Genomic DNA, 18755 nt, shown 5'->3' on the forward strand with positions numbered 1-18755 from the left:
GGGGGGCTCATGGGTACTAGCATTTGCCCAATCATGGCAAGAGTTGCCAGTGACCCAAATAACATTTAGGTGACATGGTGTGTATAGTAGAACTGTGCCCTTATAGAATAGTTCAACACTATAAATTACACATCTCTATCAGGGGGAATAATGATCTTGAGATGAAACAAAACAATTAAGATAATCCACAATTTAAATAAACAAATACGATTTTATATATTAATCCTACAAATTGCCTGCCCTATGAAAGGTTATTATGAAAATATTTTTATTGTTTTATTTAAGGTAAAAAAAATTTTTGTCTTATCAAGGTACCAATACCATTGTTTTCCTTGATTTCGGCAGGTGAAAGCATGTCTCATGTCAGCTCCACTAACACCTTATTTGGTTCAATATCAAATTCAAAGCATTGGCCCTGATCTTTAAAGCAGGGGTGGAGATCATTTATTCCTTGTGCTACATGGAGGCTGAGAGGTATTTTTGACCAGAAATGAAAATTACCACTCCTGTAAGCTTTCAGAAGTGGCACCTTCAAAACAAAATGCAGAGACCCCCTGATCATTGTTTTGGCTCCCCTGCTAACCTGCTGAAAAGGTTTTTACAAAACTGGAAGTAGACTTCCAGACACTTCCAGTTTTGTGTTTCAGGCCTGATACACAGCCCAAGGCAGATCCTATGGTTTCTGGAGTTGAACTGGCCCTGATTTAAAGTCCTAATGATCAGCCCCTCCATTAGGCAGGGTGGGATTTCAGGCTCAAGCAACAGTAATGTAGTACAGTATTGGAGAAGAGAGCTAGCATGTGTCACACGGCTTGTACTAGGTCCCCTAAGCTACATGGTGCCCTTAGATGACACTGTGTCATCACCAGTTGTGAGAAATTCAACTGTCAGTTCAGTTCAGTATTTGGAGTGGGCGGTAGCACTATCCAAGTCTTTGTCTAAAAAGCAAACAGTCTAGGACTGGTTCTGTGTACAAGGTTGGTTTAGAGGCCATCTACCTACACAATCTTATATGGTCCCAGGGCCATCTTGGGATATTTGCTGAGCAAGCATGAGAAGTTGGAGCCTTTTATCAGAAGTGCCATAAATCTGGAATGTTCTTCTAAGGACTTTTTCACACAAAGAAAATTGGAAGGTTAAAGTGGGGACAAGGTCATCCAGGGTATTAGGGACAACTTCGCAGTTGCTTTCCACATGATGCTGCACGCAATCAGGACAGAATCCAGGGGGAATGTGAGGGGAATCGAGAAATGAGCAAATTTGCAAAACTACCGGATTTGCATGTCCATTTCGCTTGCGAATTCACTCTCTTCGCATAATGCCAGCCGTGTGAAAATGCAAGCCTCCAGATGCCTTCGTTTCCCAGGGTGCCTTGCTGTGCCAAAGAGGGAGACTGCTCTCTTCTTAAAGGGATGCACACACACTTCCCTTGCCCCAGCTGCTTTCCTCCTCTTTGCAGGCTCTAATCAGCTGCTGGGAGAAGGCAGAGAGAGGACATTTTGGAAGTCCTCTTGGACAGGAGGGAGTAATGGAAGATATGCCCTGGAAAAGGAGGGCATCATGGAGTATCAGCCCTCTGTGGAAGCAGGCAAGCTTATGGACCCAGCTCCCTCCTTTCTTCCTCTCTCTCTCTCCCTCTCTCTCTCTCGTGTGTGTGTGTGTGTGTGTCTTTGTGGTTTTACGGAGTTTGCAAAGGGAAGCCTCATTCTGCCTCCCTCTAACACAGCTTTTGGGGCAAAGAGGATTCCCCCCCCTCCGGATTCCCTTCCCTCCCTAGGGCATGTGGGGTGGGAGGGAACACTTGTGGAAATGACAGTTTGGAGCATGCGCAGAAAAGGTATTTCTAAGCAAGCAATGGGGTTTTGTCCTCACCCATTTGATAGTCAAATTCGAATCTGACCCTAAGTAATGTGCCTTTAACCCCTTGTTGTGCTTGTGTGTGTGATAACCATTAGCAAATGGGCTTGCTTTTCTGGGACGCCACCACTTTAACTATTTTTGAGATGTAAGCATATAGGTCCACATGTGAAAAAGTCCTAAGTGAGATCTGTCAGGCTCCATTTCTGTGTCTATTTCACCAGACATCTGAATTATACTTATTTCAGTGTGTTTATAATGTGTGAGATATTTAGCAACCTAATACAATAAAGGTCAGATCTTGGAAGCTAAGCAGGTTCAGCCCAGGTTAGTACCTGGATGGGAAACCACCAATGAATACTACAGCACGTAGGCGATGTTTTCAAAGAAGGAAATGGCAAAACTACTTCTGAGTATTCCTTGCCCAAAAAACCCTATGAAATTAATGGGGTTACCATAAGTCAGGGGTAGGCAACCTTTTTGAGCCGGGGGCCAGGTTGCTGTCCCTCAGACAACTGGGGGGCTGAAGCTGGGGGGTGGAGCTTCCACCCTCTGGGGGTGGAGCCGCACACCAGGGGTGGAGCTTCCACCCTCTGGGGCGGAGCTGCACACCGGGGCGGAGCTTCCACCCTCTGGGGGTGGAGCCTCATGCTGGGGCGGAGCTTCCTCCCTCTGGGGGCGGAGCCGCATGTTGGGAGCTCTCTCCTCCTCGGTCCCATCCTTTGGCCAAAGCCCAAAAATGAATAATTAAATAATTTTTAAATAAATAAATAAAAATAAATAATTCCTACATACACTGCAAACATTATCTGAAGTAAAAAAACAAAATGGAAACATATACAATATTCAAAATGAAGAACAAGAACAAGTAAAGTTAAATAAAAATTAGGAAATCCAGATCAAATGCATGCACACTGTCTCAATCCAGAAAGGAGCAAGCCAGCCCATGTGGAGGGATTTTGCAAAGAGAATACCAAGGGATATAAACATAAGAATAACAATATTTGCAGCATGCAAGCTATCTGAAAGTCAGAAAGCAGAGGGAGAGCATAGAGTTGGAAGAGACTGCAAGGGCCATCCAGTCCAACCCCCTGCCATGCAGGAAATCCAGATCAAATGCATGCACAATGTCTCAACCCAAACAGCCAGCCCATGTGGAGGGTTTTGCAAAGAGAATACCAAGGGATATAAGCATAAGAATAACAATATTTGCAGCATGCAAGCACCTGAAAGTCAGAAAGCAGAGGGAAAGCATACAGTTGGAAGAGACTGCAAGAGCCATCCAGTCCAACCCCCTGCCATGCTGGAAATCCAGATCAAATGCACGCACAATGTCTCAACCCAAACAGCCAGCCCATGTGGAGGGTTTTGCAAAGAGAATACCAAGGGATGTAAGCATAAGAATAACAATATTTGCAGCATGCAAGCTACCTGAAAGTCAGAAAGCAGAGGGAAAGCATAGAGTTGGAAGAGACTGCAAGGGCCATCCAGTCCAACCCCCTGCCATGCTGGAAATCCAGATCAAATGCATGCACAATGTCTCAACCCAAACAGCCAGCCCATGTGGAGGGTTTTGCAAAGAGAATACCAAGGGATGTAAGCATAAGAATAACAATATTTGTTAGCATGTGGAAGCTACCTGAAGGCCACACAACAGGGGAAAATGCATGCACACTGTGTCCCAAACCACAAAGGCACAGGTAGTAGGTGTAGCTTCCGATAACCCCCCTCCCCCAATGAACCAACCTCGTGGTAGTGGCTCTGACTCTTTCTTTCTTTCTTTCTTTCTTTCTTTCTTTCTTTCTTTCTTTCTCTTTCCTTCTCTCCCCCTCCCCCTCCTTCCCCCCCTCCCCGCTCTTCCATGGGAGAGGGCTGAGGACAGAGCCAGGAGAGCCAGGAGAGCGGAGCCAGAAGGTGAAGGACAGGGCCAGGAGGGCGGAGAGAGAAGGGAGAGCCAGGAGAGCCGAGCCTGAAGGGCGAAGGGCGGGGCCAGGAGGGCGGAGGGCGAAGGAGGAGGAGGGCCCATTCAGAGGCCTGGCATGGCCCTGGAGCCCTCGAACAGGACTCCAGGGAGCACACCGGGCCTCCTAGATGGGCGCCGCCATTTTGGTTTTTAAAATGGCAGCGAAGTCTCGCACGACCTTCGCCGCCATTTTGAAAAACAAAATGGTGGCAGGAGCGAGCGGGGGCCGCTCCTGGCGCCTCCGGGGGCCGGATGTGGCCCGCGGGCCGCAGGTTGCCGACCCATGCCATAAGTGGACAGGTCATCTGAAAGTGTGCGTTCGCGCGCATGCACACACACTGCCAGGTTGGGTATTTAACATCTTTTACCACTGTGTCTGTGGTTCTTCTTTTGTTTAAAGTATAGGGCATAGTCTATCACATTTTCTTTGCCGTTCCTTTAAGAAACAGGTGGCAAGTTGTATTTTTACATATAAAACCACAATGGGTAGAAGAAATAAATAAGCAGATTTATTAACTTATTTGTTATTCAAGTCATTTGTGTCTTAGAAAGGGGAAAAAATCATATTTTAAAGCTTCTTTTCTTTATTCACCTTAAAGCAACTATGATTCACCACAAAGAATCACAGGGAAACACATGGATGTCTATATACATGTTCTCTTTGTAATTGCTACTTCGCTTTTGTAAACCAGTGTCCAGAAAGAAAGTACTGAATTAAAACACTAGTTAATTTTAAAAATCTTCGCTAACAAAGCTTTAACAAAACATGCCAAGGGACAATCAATATTTCTGAAAACACCATTTAAAAAAGAGGAAATCTTTCTTATCTTTTATGGTGCAACATAACAGCACACTCAAAACTTGAAAAAGCATAGCCTGATCCCATATTACTCATACAATCCCTGTGCTGTGAAAATTAACCACAAGAATACAGAGGATGTTATTTTAGTATTGTGACAGGCATGACGTTTCACTTAGCATAGAGGTTTTTGAAAAGGCTGTGGCTATTTTAAAGTATTTCAGTCTTATATAGGTAACCACATTATTTTATGTTCATGTCTTCAAACTACATCATCTACAAAGTCGTTGTTAAATAGTATTATATGATCATTTTATTTGGCTGGATGTATTATTTTATAACTTTTTGATGACGACAATGACGATGATGATGCACAAGGCGGAGAGTTCTAGCATTGTGATTACAGGACAACTCAGGATATAGTCCGGTGACAAAGCAAAGGAAGACTATGTTCTGTATAGTCAAAAAAATGACTCAGACAAAGCAGTCATAACTTCCTTGCATTTAAGACTTCCTTTGTTACAATGAAAAAAGTAGGGTAATTGTTGAAAACTGAAGAAGTCATAGTTAAAATGTTTCTCTAGAAAGCATCGCCTCCGTTAGTCTGTTTGACAGACCCCAGACAAGGTTGAGACAAAAGGTTGAAACCAAAATGTGGATACATAATAAAGGGATGATGCACATTCTCTCTGCTTCACGCCTGTAATTATACCATTTCTGCTAAAATTACAGATGCAGCAATTAAAACGTGCATTTTAATTTGGGTGCACAAAAACAATTAGGAACAATGCTGAGGTGTCTCTCCCAGGCAGATCCAAGTGATTTTCACATTATAAAAGAAAGACAATTTCTTTATTTCAAATGTCAAACAGTATAAAAAAAAGTCAAATGTATAACAAAAAAGAGACAAGTGCTCTTCTGTACAAGAGCTGCCTATTCAAGACTTAGGTGAAGGAATTTATTTTTCTTCTTTTTAGTATGTCTGTCATTTTTGGTCCATCTGCACATGCCTCTAACCCATTGCTTAAAACCAGGTGGTTGCTATTCCCTCTCTCTTACCCTATATGTATTATATATGTTCACACAGCATCTTTTTCCTCCAACCATATAGTAAAGCCTACATTTTAGGATTTACTGTATAATTTATTGCTAATTGTTTTGGGATTAGAGCATAGTATGGTGGCAGGCACCCACTCAGCAATATATTATTACTATCTGTTGATATGATTCCATAATTGATTTCTAATAGCAAGTCCTGATCGCTTGCTTTAGCAGTCCATGCCTCCCTGTGAATCCTGCATGAGAAAAAGGTGGCTGCATCCCCACCATAATAAATGTGAACAAAAGCATAGAGAAAAGACTGGAGCCTCTCGTACCCATCAGTGTCCACTGGTTCAAAGTACAGATATACCTCAGTTAGCAAAACAGAGGGGTTCCTGGTCATTTCTTCTTGAACAGAAAATTTGGTACCAAAATCAGGAATAACATGGAAAGGATAGGGATAAGTTCCTACACTACAAAGAAACATATTTCCAGCATTTTTTATATTTAAAACCAACAATATGCATGTGAAATTAAACAACAAGATCAAGTAAACTTTTCATATCAAAGGGCAACCTATATGTTGAAATACTTCTAATGAAGACTCTTCTTCACTAAGGATGCACTTAAATGTGTACTGTACTGTCATAAGAAATGTATAATGCATGGGGGGAGATGGTGATCAGTCAACAGGGAGGCTGTATATTTGCAGAAATAATTCAGATTAAACCACTCCTCACTAGTGTCCACAACAATCTCTGTGTTAACAGAAATGGATATTTTAGTAACTGCCTACCTTTCAAATTATTTTTCCCAGGAGACGAATGAAGAACATAAGGATAACTGATCTATCCACTCTTCTATTGGAACTACACCCTCAATTTGAGCAAAATACTCTATATTTTGGAGCTGTGAATATTCTTATTGAAGAGAAGATCCCATTTTTTAAAAATGTAGGATTTATAACTATTCATTTCCTAGGAATCTACTGGATCTCCTCATGAATCAATGCAAAAAGATATAATTCCTCCAGATACCAAGAAGAAAAATGTAAGAGAAAGAATCATCCAGTCTAAATAACTGAAAAAAGAGGGAGCAGCTCTCTTCTTTCCTCCCCTTAATCAAAACACTCAGTGCAGACACAAATGAGCCTCTAGTATTCCTGGTACTGCATAACTAGAAGGTGCATGATTTGGTAACTGGTTCAGGATTTGAGTGGGCTGCCCTGAGAATAAGAGAATCCCATGATGGAACAAAATAGGTGGTACTAAAATGAAATTCTCAGTATGACTTGATTTGAGAGAGCTACCCAGCACTGATCCTGATTTGCAGTCACCTGAGTTGTACCAGTGCTGGAGGAAATGAATGGGCTGAAGTTTTTGTCAATCTCTCCTTCCCTCTGCACGTCTCTTTCCCCTAAGAAGTTACACTGAAGGAGGATGGCAAACCCCCACATGAGTTAGGGTTAGGGTAACAGCATGGGGTTACAGGAGGAAATGGGATGAATCACTACCCTCCCTGCCTTTGCTCCAAGGAAGCCTCCACTGGATTCTAGCTTCTTTTCTCAACACTTCTGTTGCTCAAAGCAACCTCTCCGCAAAGAGATGAAAACAAAAGCAAAGACCTTGTCTTCTTTTTTTACAGAAGAAAGGAAGAAACAGTGTAAGAGGGCAGCACTCAGAATAGGGGGCAGCAAGAGAACACTGGGGCAGCCCACCTCAGAGGTTCCAGTGGTAGTGCCACCACTGGGCTGGAGTGGGTTGGATCTTCAAAATGTATGATTACAATTCCCAGCATCCCTTACCTCTGGCCATGCTGTCAGTGAGGGAGGACAGGGACTGACTGGAATTAGAGATCAAAGCATTGGTAAGACCAAATGTGCCTGGGTTCTGCCCCTCTGTTTGATTGCTCCATTCCGTGTAAGAAATGAACCCCCCCCCGCCAAAAGGTGTTGCTCATTTAAATAAGAATACCTGAGATTTTTAACTCTTCTTGAGTGAAATAATTCACTTTCTTAGCTGCTATTAAGGGTAAACAAAATATTTGCTAACATTTGCTAACACTAGAGAAATTTATTTAGTTTTTCCTGGCTTCAGAGAGGGACTCACCTCTTTTCTCTAGTCTAACAGCTAGGCCAAAATAAATCCCCAAAATCCATGTGCAATACAAAAATCTAAGCACTCATTGTTACTGGCTATGCTGAGCACTTTTAGATTAGAACCGTGTTGGTGCAACACACGATTGTGTAGCCAGAGCAGGCCAAAAAAAAAAGTCCATAAGTGCAGCAGCCATGAAGGAAGCAAGGTTCTTCAAAGCGAGCAGATTCTGTTTGCTTCCTCTCAGCTCTGCTGCACAATTGTGGAAAAAAAAGTGCACCAACAAAATTCTGTCTGCAAGCTGTAATCTTACACTGATTTGCTCAAGAGTAAGTCTTGTTAACTTACTTCTAAGTAGACAGGCATGAGTGTATTGTTAAAAAACGTTTTTTATTTAGTCACCTTGAGTCCTGATTTGGTGGAAAGGGTGGAGTATAAACAAACAAAAACAGCAGCAACAATCATCATCATCACAACAATAATAACAATTATAACAATTATTTTATACAAATAAAAAGATAATAAAATTATATTGTTATGTAATAATTATTATTACAAAAACATATGCTTTTGTAAAACAAATAAGATCATCATCGTCATTTTTTTATTTGTTTTACAAATGCTTGTGTCGAGAACTGATTTTGAACAGATCGCGCAGTGAGAAATCTGCTCTGCAACATGCGAAAACCCTGACCCAGAAGGCTGTCTACAAATGGTTTAGTTATTTATATATCTTGCATTTACATTTTGCATTCTGCTTTCTGTCTACCCTACTGTGGGAATAATAGGGGTTCAGTGGTGACAACTCCAGTGCAATCATCCCTGAACATGCATAACATGTACTGGGCCCTTATTACTTCACCTCCTTCACTATCTGATTAAAATGGTAAAACATTTATTCCTATGGTGTAGAAGACAAACAGAACATCTGAAAACAAAATAATTTTAGAACAAATCTGATCTTTACACTCAAAGCTTGCGTTCATAGACAAATAGCATGAATTATTTGATAGCCAATTCTTTACCTGATTTCCTTAAACATATCTGCCATCAAGAGAGTCAGTGAATATTCTGTTCTAAACCATGTAAATGCAAGAATTTTATTATAATGCAGCCAGCTGCACTGAGAGATCGAGTTCTGTGGCGCTGGCAAGCAGGGTGCAGAAGTATTATGCAACCAGCCCACTACTGCCAGCTATCAGTGGTGTGCTGAGCAGAAACCAGGACTCCTTTAGGGTTCTGTCATAACTCCTCTGTGCACCAGCAAACTAGCAGGAAAGGAATGAACGCTTCATCCTTCAGTGTCCCATTTGCCAGCAGAGGAGAACTCCCTACTGCTCCCTCGATACAGCTGATTGGATTATTAAAGTGGATTTTGAGGGCATTTATGAGTGTGGGAATAGCACCATGATCATAAACATGAATGGAAAGCATTTATGAAGTCATAATGCTAACGTAAGGCATCGTAAATAACAGGACACCAGCCATAGTGAACAATGGTAAATTTAATAACTTATTAGCAGAATAAATACCTTTGGGTCTGCTTCCCAGCACTGGAGCATCAGTTCTGCAAAGCTTCCAGGGCAGCTGCTTGGAATGGTCAGTCTCTATAACAGGAGCAAGATTTAATTAGGGAATTAAAGGAAAATAAACACCAGAAGATCAGTCCCAAACCCTTTATTAAAACAAATCTTTCCTATGTCATCTCCAATAGAGCTAGAGACAAGAATATAATTTACCCTAAATAAAGTACAGGAATGAACTAAGTACATCAGATTGTTTTATTAGTAGTATTAGTATCTATATCCTGCCCTTACCCCAAAATTGAGACTGAGTGGCTTACAATATTAAAAAACAGTACAATTAATAACATACAAAAGTGATACATTAAAACAGAATTAAATTATGACAATATTAAAACAGATTTTATGTTAAAAGAATAAAATACAGTTTAGAAAGATAAAAGTGTTTAAAACACTTTAAAACAATACAACACCCCAGACTGTTCTTTAAAAACTTTCTGTTTTCAAATGCCTGTCTAAACAGGAAGGTCTTCACCTCCTGGCAGAAGCACAACAAGGAAAGGGCCATTCTTGTCTCCCTGGGAAGTAACTTCCAGAGTCTAGGGACAGCCTTAAAAAAGGCCCTCTCTCATGTCCTCACCAACAGTGCTTGCAGTGGGGATGAGACTGAAAGAAGGGCCTAGGAGTATAGGCTGGTTCATACAGGGAGATACAATCTGCCAAATAGCCTGGACTGGAGCCAAATAGGGCTTCATACATCATAAATAGCACTTTTAATTGTGCTGGAAACAGACTAATAGTCAGTGAAACTGTTTCAACAGGGATAATGTGTAGTTTCAATAACCTGCCCCAGTTAACAGTCTGGCTACAACTCTTTTGACCAGCTGAAGCTTCCAAACACTCTTCAAAGGCAGCCCCACGTAGAGTGTGTTACGGTAGTCCACATGCCATGTAATCAAGGAATGTACCCCTGTGGCCATATCCAATGTCTCAAGAAATGGGGGCATTTGGCGCACAAGCTTTAAATGTGCAAAAGCACTCCTGGTCACTGCAGAGACCTAGGCCTCCAGGTTCAGAGTCAAGTCCAGAAGTAACCCCAAACTGCATCTTCATGGGAGTGTAACCCCATCTAACACAGGCCGGATCCCTATTCCTTGATCTGCCTTCTGATTGACCAGAAGCATCTCCTTCTGGTCTAAATTAAATTTCAATTTCTTTGCCCTCATCCAGTCCACAAGTTTAGGACCAGGACAGCCTCCTTGGATTGGGGTGGAAAGGAGTAGTAGAGTTGAGTGTCATCTGCATATTGATGGTACCGCACCCCAAAATTCTAGACAACTTCTCTCAGTGATTTCATGTATATATTAAATAGGATAGGTGACAACATATTACCTTGAGGGACTCCACAGGTCAATAGCCAGGGAGTCCAGCAGGAGTCTCCCAGCACCACCTTCAGGGTTCACCCCTCCAGGAAGGAAGGGAGCCACTATAAAACAGTATCTCCAAGTCCCATCCCAGAAAGGCGGCCCAGAAGGATATGATGGTTGATGGTATAGAAAACCACTGAGAAGTCCAGCAGAACAAACAGGGGCATACTCCTCTTTGTCTAGCTCCCTGCATAGGTCATCCACCAAGGTGACCTAGGCTGTCTCTGTTCCACAGCCAGATCTCAAACCTAGAAATGGATCTAGATAATCCAGTTCATCTAGAAATTTCTGGAGTTGAGAAGCCACCACATATTCCAGTACCTTGCCCAAAAATAGTAGGTTGTTCACTGGCTGACAATTATTCAGGGATGGCATTTTCAACAAAGGTCTCACAATTGACTCCTTAGACAAGCTTGTAGGGTGGCACTGATTACCTGCTACATTTACTCAGGCAGTTCTCCTCTGGCCTGTTTAATGAGCCAAGAAAGACAAGGGTCTAAAACACATGCGGTAGCTTTCACCTCTCCAAGTATCCTGTACACATCATCAGGCTGCACAAATTGAAAAGTATCCATTAAAACTGGACAGACAGGTGCCAAGGTTACATACACTGGCACTGTATAAGCTACACCAAGCAAGTCAGAGTGGTTCTGAGCAACTTTATCTGCAAATTGCCATGCAAATTCTTTGCAGTGGGTTCCAAATGATTTGTATTTTCTACTACAGGCTTAGTGTGAAAAAGACACCTGACCACTTGAAACAGCTCTGATGGATGGCACCCTGAAAATGCAATGCTAGTAGTAAAAGAATAATTTATTTGCTGCCCACATGAAGTAGGTCTTCAAATAGGTTCTAGCCCGTGCCTGGTCAGATTCACTTCCAGTCTTCCACCAATGTTGCTCTAGTCTCCATCTCACTTGCTTCATCACTGCCAGCTCCTTGGAAACTAGGGGGCTGGTTTGGCTCATTTCTGTAAAAGTGGACACTCAGAAGTGATTATGTCCACTGCCCTGGCCATTTCTCCATTCAAAAAGATGGACAGAGCTTTAACAGAATTGCCTGCCAAGGTGACAGGAACCTCCCCAAGAGCCCTCAGGAATCCCTCTGGATCCATCAGTCTCATGGGGCAGACCATCCTAATCAACTTCCTACCCTTGCAGAGATTCCAAGTTCCAGTGAGTCTAAATCGGATCCGATAATGATCTGTCCATGATAATGGAAATGTGGAGAGTTCCTCCACACCAAGATCATCACAGAAAACAAGGTTATGGCCAGAGCACCACATTCCCATTTCTCAAGAAGATGATTTTGGTTACAAACAAACAAAAACTTACTCTTCCACAGAAAACAAAAAGTTCATTATTTGGTCCAGTTCATGAGTTGCATTCATAGTATGGTTGCTAACAAAAAGATGTGCTGTCCATACAATGGACAGTTAGAAACCTACTTGAACTTTCCTTCTTGGCAGCAGCCACACTCTTGATGCAACATGGTTCTCAAATGCCAAGTGTGAAGCAAAATTTATCCAACATGCTCTCTCTGGATGCCACAAACAAAAGGAAAATAACTCAAAAACGTAAGTGGAGAAAACCCTTCCTGATTCTATCAAAACAACAAGTCTTCCAAATATATTACTTCCACACAGAAGTCGTGCTGGCCAAACATTTCCCAGGGAAATTATTTCAGAATGTTACCATTCTACTGACTATAAACTTTCTTTTAATTTATAATGCCTGTTGGTTCTTAAATCCATGCTATAGTTTCCCACAATACTACATCAAATGTGCTAGACTTGTAATATCCCAAGATTTATAAATATCTCCAATCCTACACTCATTTGACATGTTCTTTGCCTTTGTGCCTATTTAGGTTTCTCCTTCTTTTAAATATGCAAGTTCAGATAGTCCATATTTTCTTAACATAGGTGCCATTGTTTCTCAGTGCACATTAATTATATGAACTGAAATGCTAGTTTATGATATACTTATGATTTACTTCCCACTTAACCAAGTAATTCAAAGCTGAAATGGCATTTCTCCAAATTAACCCCAAAGAAACTTAGCTTCATAATGGTGTGTCAGTATGTAAGGTTCCAAATTCTGAACAAACTTTCTAACAGATTTTTTAAAAATGCTGTGATGAAGAGAGAGATGGTGAACCAAATACAGAAGAATACACAGAAGCTAATATCAAAATATTTGGAATCTGTAAAATTATAGGTGTTATTTGGAACACTTTTGGAAACACACCAAACTATCTTTGATCCTAATACACCCTTTGATTGTCCTACAATCATCTCCGGTCAAAACAGTTTTGCAGTTTGTGTATCCTGCCCTTAGAAGCATGAAACTGTTCTGCTGCAAAAGACATGTGCACGTTCTAACATGACTATTACACACTTTTACTACATAGTGCCCATGATTACTAAAATATTTCCCCTGAACTGAAGAAAATGTTTTTATTGTAAATGCTAAATATTCTCTTAAAAGGAAAATTGGGGCAGGATGGAACTGTGACCTCATGTAGCATTCTCTGAACTCAACTCAACTGATTTCCATAGGGCTAAGGTAAAAAACTGTAGTTCTTATTTGAAAACTGGAAACAAATACATTAAGGACTGGCTTATGTGTTTAATTCAGTTGGTTAATAACTGGAACATATGAATAGTTACCAAGCTAGGGATTGTAGATTTGTCATAATGCTATCATAGAATGAAGAGTGAAGCCACTCCTACTGCTTTCAGGGCATAGCAGAACCCAACTTTAGATGGAAATAAATAAATAAATAAAATACAGTTGGCCCTCCATATCCATGAATTCTGCATCCATGGATTCAACCATGCATGGCTTGAAAATATTCCAAAAACATCCCCCCCCCAAAAAAAAACCCTTGATTTTGCCATTTTATATAAGGGCACCATTTTACTACAATATTGTATACAATGGGACTTAAGCATCCACGGATTGTGGTATCCAGGTGGTGTTCGGAAACCAAACCCCACTGGATACCAATGGCCCATTGTATATGTAGCATGAGAGGAGATCTTAGTATTAATGTATTACAGAATCATATTACAGTTGCGAAATACAAAAAATAGTTTAAAAAGTCTCATTAAATGTTCTAAGAATGACTAGCATTTAAAACACAAAGTGAATAAATATTAAGAATTATTTAAGAGCAAAATCTCCTTATTAAAAATAATGACAGAAGATGAAGAAAACTACAGCTAACAAATAAATGTAGATGAACATTTAGTAAAAATGGAACAGAAATTCAAACTCTGTACCAGAAGCAATTTTGCGTACAAGCCAAAAATTCCCTCTAACCTGTGTAATCCCATTTCATGCTGTTAATCAACATATAACATATAGGAATACATGCGTGAATATTGAATAATGAAGTTAACTGGTTAACAGGGTCGAGACTGTGATGACCTCTTTTTGAGAACAGAACCCCCAAAAGTTTCTATAGATTTGCATACTGACCTAATTACATGAAGCAAACCTGAATTCCCGTCCATTCAACTGGTTGCATAGTGTTATTCTGTCATGCACTACGTTGTCTGCACAGACCAAAAACTTAAGACAAAATGGATCTGTGTACATCAGTATAAAAAGACCTCCAAAAACTCTATAAACTGTTGTGTGTCAAAACAAGAATGTCATATAAACTGTTACAAAGGAAAGAAAGCTAAGAGAAAAACAGGAAACAAGGAATATACACAGTGAATCTGTAATCAACTATGCAATTATTAAAATAATAAGTAGTATAAACATGAGGTGGGAAAGACTTCTGTACGAAAAGTATATTCAAGAAACCTATTTGGCATAAACAAAGTGGCACTGGCACTTGATACTCAGGCAAGTCATTTGTCTAAAAATACAACTGATAGTCTAGCAATGGCATTTGTCTGTAACCCTCACTGTTCCAGGAGATGGAAAATGAGTTACTAAAAGACACATAATCATCACTTACATCCGTCTTACTTGAGTAGAATGTTATTTGTCAGGTAATTTATAGGTAGCAGGTCCCAAAGAGTGTCATACTCTAATAAAAGTGACATTTCTTGGTAGTAATTTGATGTTAGATAATAACGTCTTTAATATGAACTTTCATCCTTAGGATAGTGTTTTATAGTTTAAAACATGCAAGTTCCAAGAAAAGCCCAGTGAAATGGGAGGAAAAAATTCTTCAAGGCTGGTGCCCTATAAACTCAGTTCACTGAGGCTTAACTTCTGAGCAGACATTTTTAGAATTGCACTAAAGATGACTGATATTTCACTCGAGAATTAGCATACTGTACTTCTGTTGTTGTTTTGTGTGCCTTCAAATCGTTTCCTACTTATGGTGACCTTAAGGCGAACCTATCATAGTGTTTTCTTGGCAAAATTTGTTTAGAGGTTTGCCATTGCCTTCCCCTAAAGGCTGAGAGAATGTGACTTGCCCACGGTCACCCAGTGGTTTCCTGGCCAAGCTGGGAATCGAACCCTAGTCTCCAGAGTCCAACACTCAAACCAGTATGCCACAGTGGCTCTAACAGATAGGGTAACTGATTCAGACCTGAGTTCAAAACCGGTAGCCATGAATGTCATCTAATGGCCTTGATCAAGTCCCTACCTCTCAAACTAACAAAGTCAAGGAGATAAAAATTGCACATACCAAATACTTAAACATTTCTGTGGAAAAGCAGGCTGCTTATTCCTCTCCATTTCTGTTGTAACACAGTGTGCTGTTCCACTTTCCTCAGCCTTCCTGTGAATTACATTTGCTCTAACTTTAAGAAGAATGGAATTGAGCCTTGAGTATATTTGAGTTTAACAATTCTCATACTCTTAGTGCAACAAACATCATGTTGCAACTATGCTAAATTAGTTGTGCTTTAGTCTAGTGGGGATAGGGAAATGAGGCCCTCCAAATATTGGACTCCAAATCCCATTAGCCCAGGCCCTGTGAGCCTGGCCAGTGTTCAGGAGAGTTCAACGGTTCCAGTGTGGGTATAGTGGCATCTGAACACCCAGAGGTTTTCCAACATTTTGACAGTCTTATTGTCTTTTCTGATGAGTCATGTCATCTTGATAGGTTCTCCTGGTCTGGGGAAGGAAATTGTTCCACCTGTCCTGAATGGGGTCACGCTCCCCGTGAAGGACACAGTTCGCAGTCTGGGGGTGCTTCTGGACTCGTCGCTCCACCTTACATCCCAGGTGGACGCGACGGTCAGGAGCTCCTGTTATCAGCTTCGGCTGATACGCCAGCTGCGTCCTTACCTGGGCCAGGCTGACCTTGAAACCGTGGTACATGCTCTGGTAACTTCTCATTTGGATTTCTGTAATGCGCTCTACATGGGGCAACCCTTGTACCAAACTCGGAAGCTACAATTGGTGCAGAATATGGCTGCTAGACTGGTCACTGGATGCCCCAGGGCCAGTCATATAACACCTGTGTTGGAAGACCTCCATTGGCTGCCCATTCGCTACCGAACGCAATATAAGGTGTTGGTTATTACCTATAAAGCCCTAAATGGCTTGGGCCCAGGGTACTTGGAGGACCGCCTCTCCCCGTATAATCCGCCCCGCACTCTCAGGTTGGGCGGGAAACATCTTCTGTTTATTCCGAGTGCACATTATAGTGCAACACAGAGGGCATTTTCTACCTCAGCCCCTAGACTATGGAATACCCTGCCCGTCGAGCTCCGCACCGTCACCTCTCTTGAGGGATTTAAGAGGATGCTAAAAACTTTCCTCTTCCGCCAAGCTTTCCCCCAATGAGCTTGAGTTGTATTATTCTGTTGTTTTATTGATTTGGTATTTTGCGGGAATTGATGTTTTTATATGGTCTTAGATGTTGATATTGATGTTTTTATCGTTATTCTTCTTGTTTTAATGTTGTTTTTAACTGTACACCGCTATGATCTTGTATAAGGAATAGTGGTATATAAGAATAAACTATTATTATTATTATTATCTTATCATATGCCCATTGTACAATAATCTCAGTTATTGTTTTAATAGTAATTGATATTGTATTGTATGGTTTTTAGGATGTTGTAACCTGCCTTGATTCCCTGTGAAAAGGCAGGCTATAAATAAATCATATTGTTGTTGTTGTTGTTGTTGTTGTTGTGGCTTCTATCTCGCTGCCTATCAGCTATGCTCTTCCTATGAGCTTTCTCTACTGTTCAGTTTTCATAATTATGCATATAATTATGTAGTTAGTCATTGATTTTAATGGGGCTAATAACAAAGTTTGATATATAACACCACACCAAAGTCAGGGTCATTCATGCAACATCATTTCCTGTTTCTTTATATGGTTGTGAAAACTGGACAGTAGAGAAACCTGATAGGCAGAGAATCAACTCATTTGAAATGTGATGCTGGAGGAGAGTTCTATGGAGACCATGAATTGCCAAAGAGACAAATGCAATGGGCCCTTTGATTTCCACTGGGGTTTGGTTCCAGGCCCTAGATACCAAATTCTGTGGATATTCAAGTCTCATTAAATACAATGGCATAGTAAAATAGTGTGTCATATATCAAATGGCAAAATCAAGATTTGCTTTTTTGGAATGTATCTTTTAATATTTTCAAGCCATGGATCTTATCCATAGATAAGGAATCTGTGGGCATCAAGAGCTAACTGTAAATGGTTCTGAGAGCAATTCAAGCTTGAACTCTCACTAGAAGCCAAAAATGACTAAACTGGGTCTACTGTATTGTGGGCATATGATAAGATTACATGAATCATTAGAAAACTCAAAAACCCTTGGTGGAAGAAGAAGGCAGTAGAAAGAGAGAGCCCACATAAAATGGGTTGACTCAATAAAGGAAGCCATGTCCCTGAGCCTGTAAGACCTAAGCACAATGTTAATAACAGAGTCTCTTGAAAGTTCCTCTCATCTATCGGGGCCCCCAAAGTTAAAGCAGTCTTCATGGCACATAAAAGCAACAATATGACTATTGGCTCCAACCCACAACCTGAAGATCACGACTATCTGGAACACTGAGCATTAGTTTACCACATGGTGCATAACCGTTTTCTTTTTTTCTGTGTGACATTACAAAGGAAATAAGAATTTTAACTGGTTTTATAACAGATAACCAGCACCAATAAAGGCACACAACTATGGTTACTCTGTGCCAAAACATGGTCACCACAATTCTTGCTCTGTTATTATCCAGTAAATTATATGTGCATATACAGACTATTTAAGGCCCATTAGGCACCAGATCCTGCCTGATACTGGAAGCTAAGTAGGGTTAGCCCTGGTTAGTACTTGGATGGGAGCCCACCAGTGAACAACAGGTGCTGTAGGCTATATGTCAGAGGAAAAAACTCACAAAACCACTTTGAGGATCCCTTGCCTAAGAAAACCCTATGAAATTCATGGGGTCTCCATAAGTCCACAAGTGACTTGAAGGCACAAACACACATGGTATTTTTCCCTTATGGTTCCCAAAACCTTATGAAGAAACTGGTTTCCGTTTTGTGGAAAAGTGTTAAACAGCTCAACAATGTGGTTTATATTTCTCTTCCTACATCATATCCAGCATAAATGAGCCAGAGAAAGTGGCATGTTACTGAGTTCAATTTATTTCACTTAAGGGGAGAATTGAATACTGAAAGCAATGAGATGTTTAAAGTACTAAATTTGGGTTGGATCATATCCACATTAAGTACGAACCTAAGTGGAAGACATGTTAGATCACTATACATTTGTTAGTATCCAGCCATGGGATCAGAATGTTGGAGGAGTTATTTTTCTTAATCAACCTGTCTCCAGAATGTGGGGCAAGAAACATCTACTGTATATACTCATGTATAAGTCTAGAAATTTTAGTCAAAAAACTGACCCCAAAAACTTGAGTTGACTTATCTATGGGTCAGTATAAGAACTGTACTCTAACTCTTATCAAAAAAGGAACTATACCCTGGTGAAAGACAAAAATATAATCTGTCCTTCACCCACTGATCCTCTCTCTGCTCTCTCATCCATCCACATTAGTGTGACAACAAACATTATATGCTGAAATTTTGTAGGTTCTTTGGCAT

At 40.7% G+C, this 18755-nt stretch overlaps 1 protein-coding gene across 4 annotated transcripts in view; it reads right to left on the minus strand.

Moving 5' to 3' along the window:
- The window catches only part of MAP3K20 (mitogen-activated protein kinase kinase kinase 20), a 150232-nt gene that overhangs the window by 73993 nt on the left and 57484 nt on the right, over positions 1-18755 (minus strand). For all 4 annotated transcript variants that reach the window (XM_042446716.1, XM_042446714.1, XM_042446715.1 and 1 more), the window contains one exon: positions 9289-9363. In XM_042446716.1, the coding sequence (XP_042302650.1) occupies positions 9289-9363 (75 nt within the window). The remainder of the gene's footprint in view (positions 1-9288; positions 9364-18755) is intronic.

Source organism: Sceloporus undulatus, chromosome 1 (assembly GCF_019175285.1).
Source record: "Sceloporus undulatus isolate JIND9_A2432 ecotype Alabama chromosome 1, SceUnd_v1.1, whole genome shotgun sequence".
Taxonomy (NCBI): domain Eukaryota; kingdom Metazoa; phylum Chordata; class Lepidosauria; order Squamata; family Phrynosomatidae; genus Sceloporus; species Sceloporus undulatus.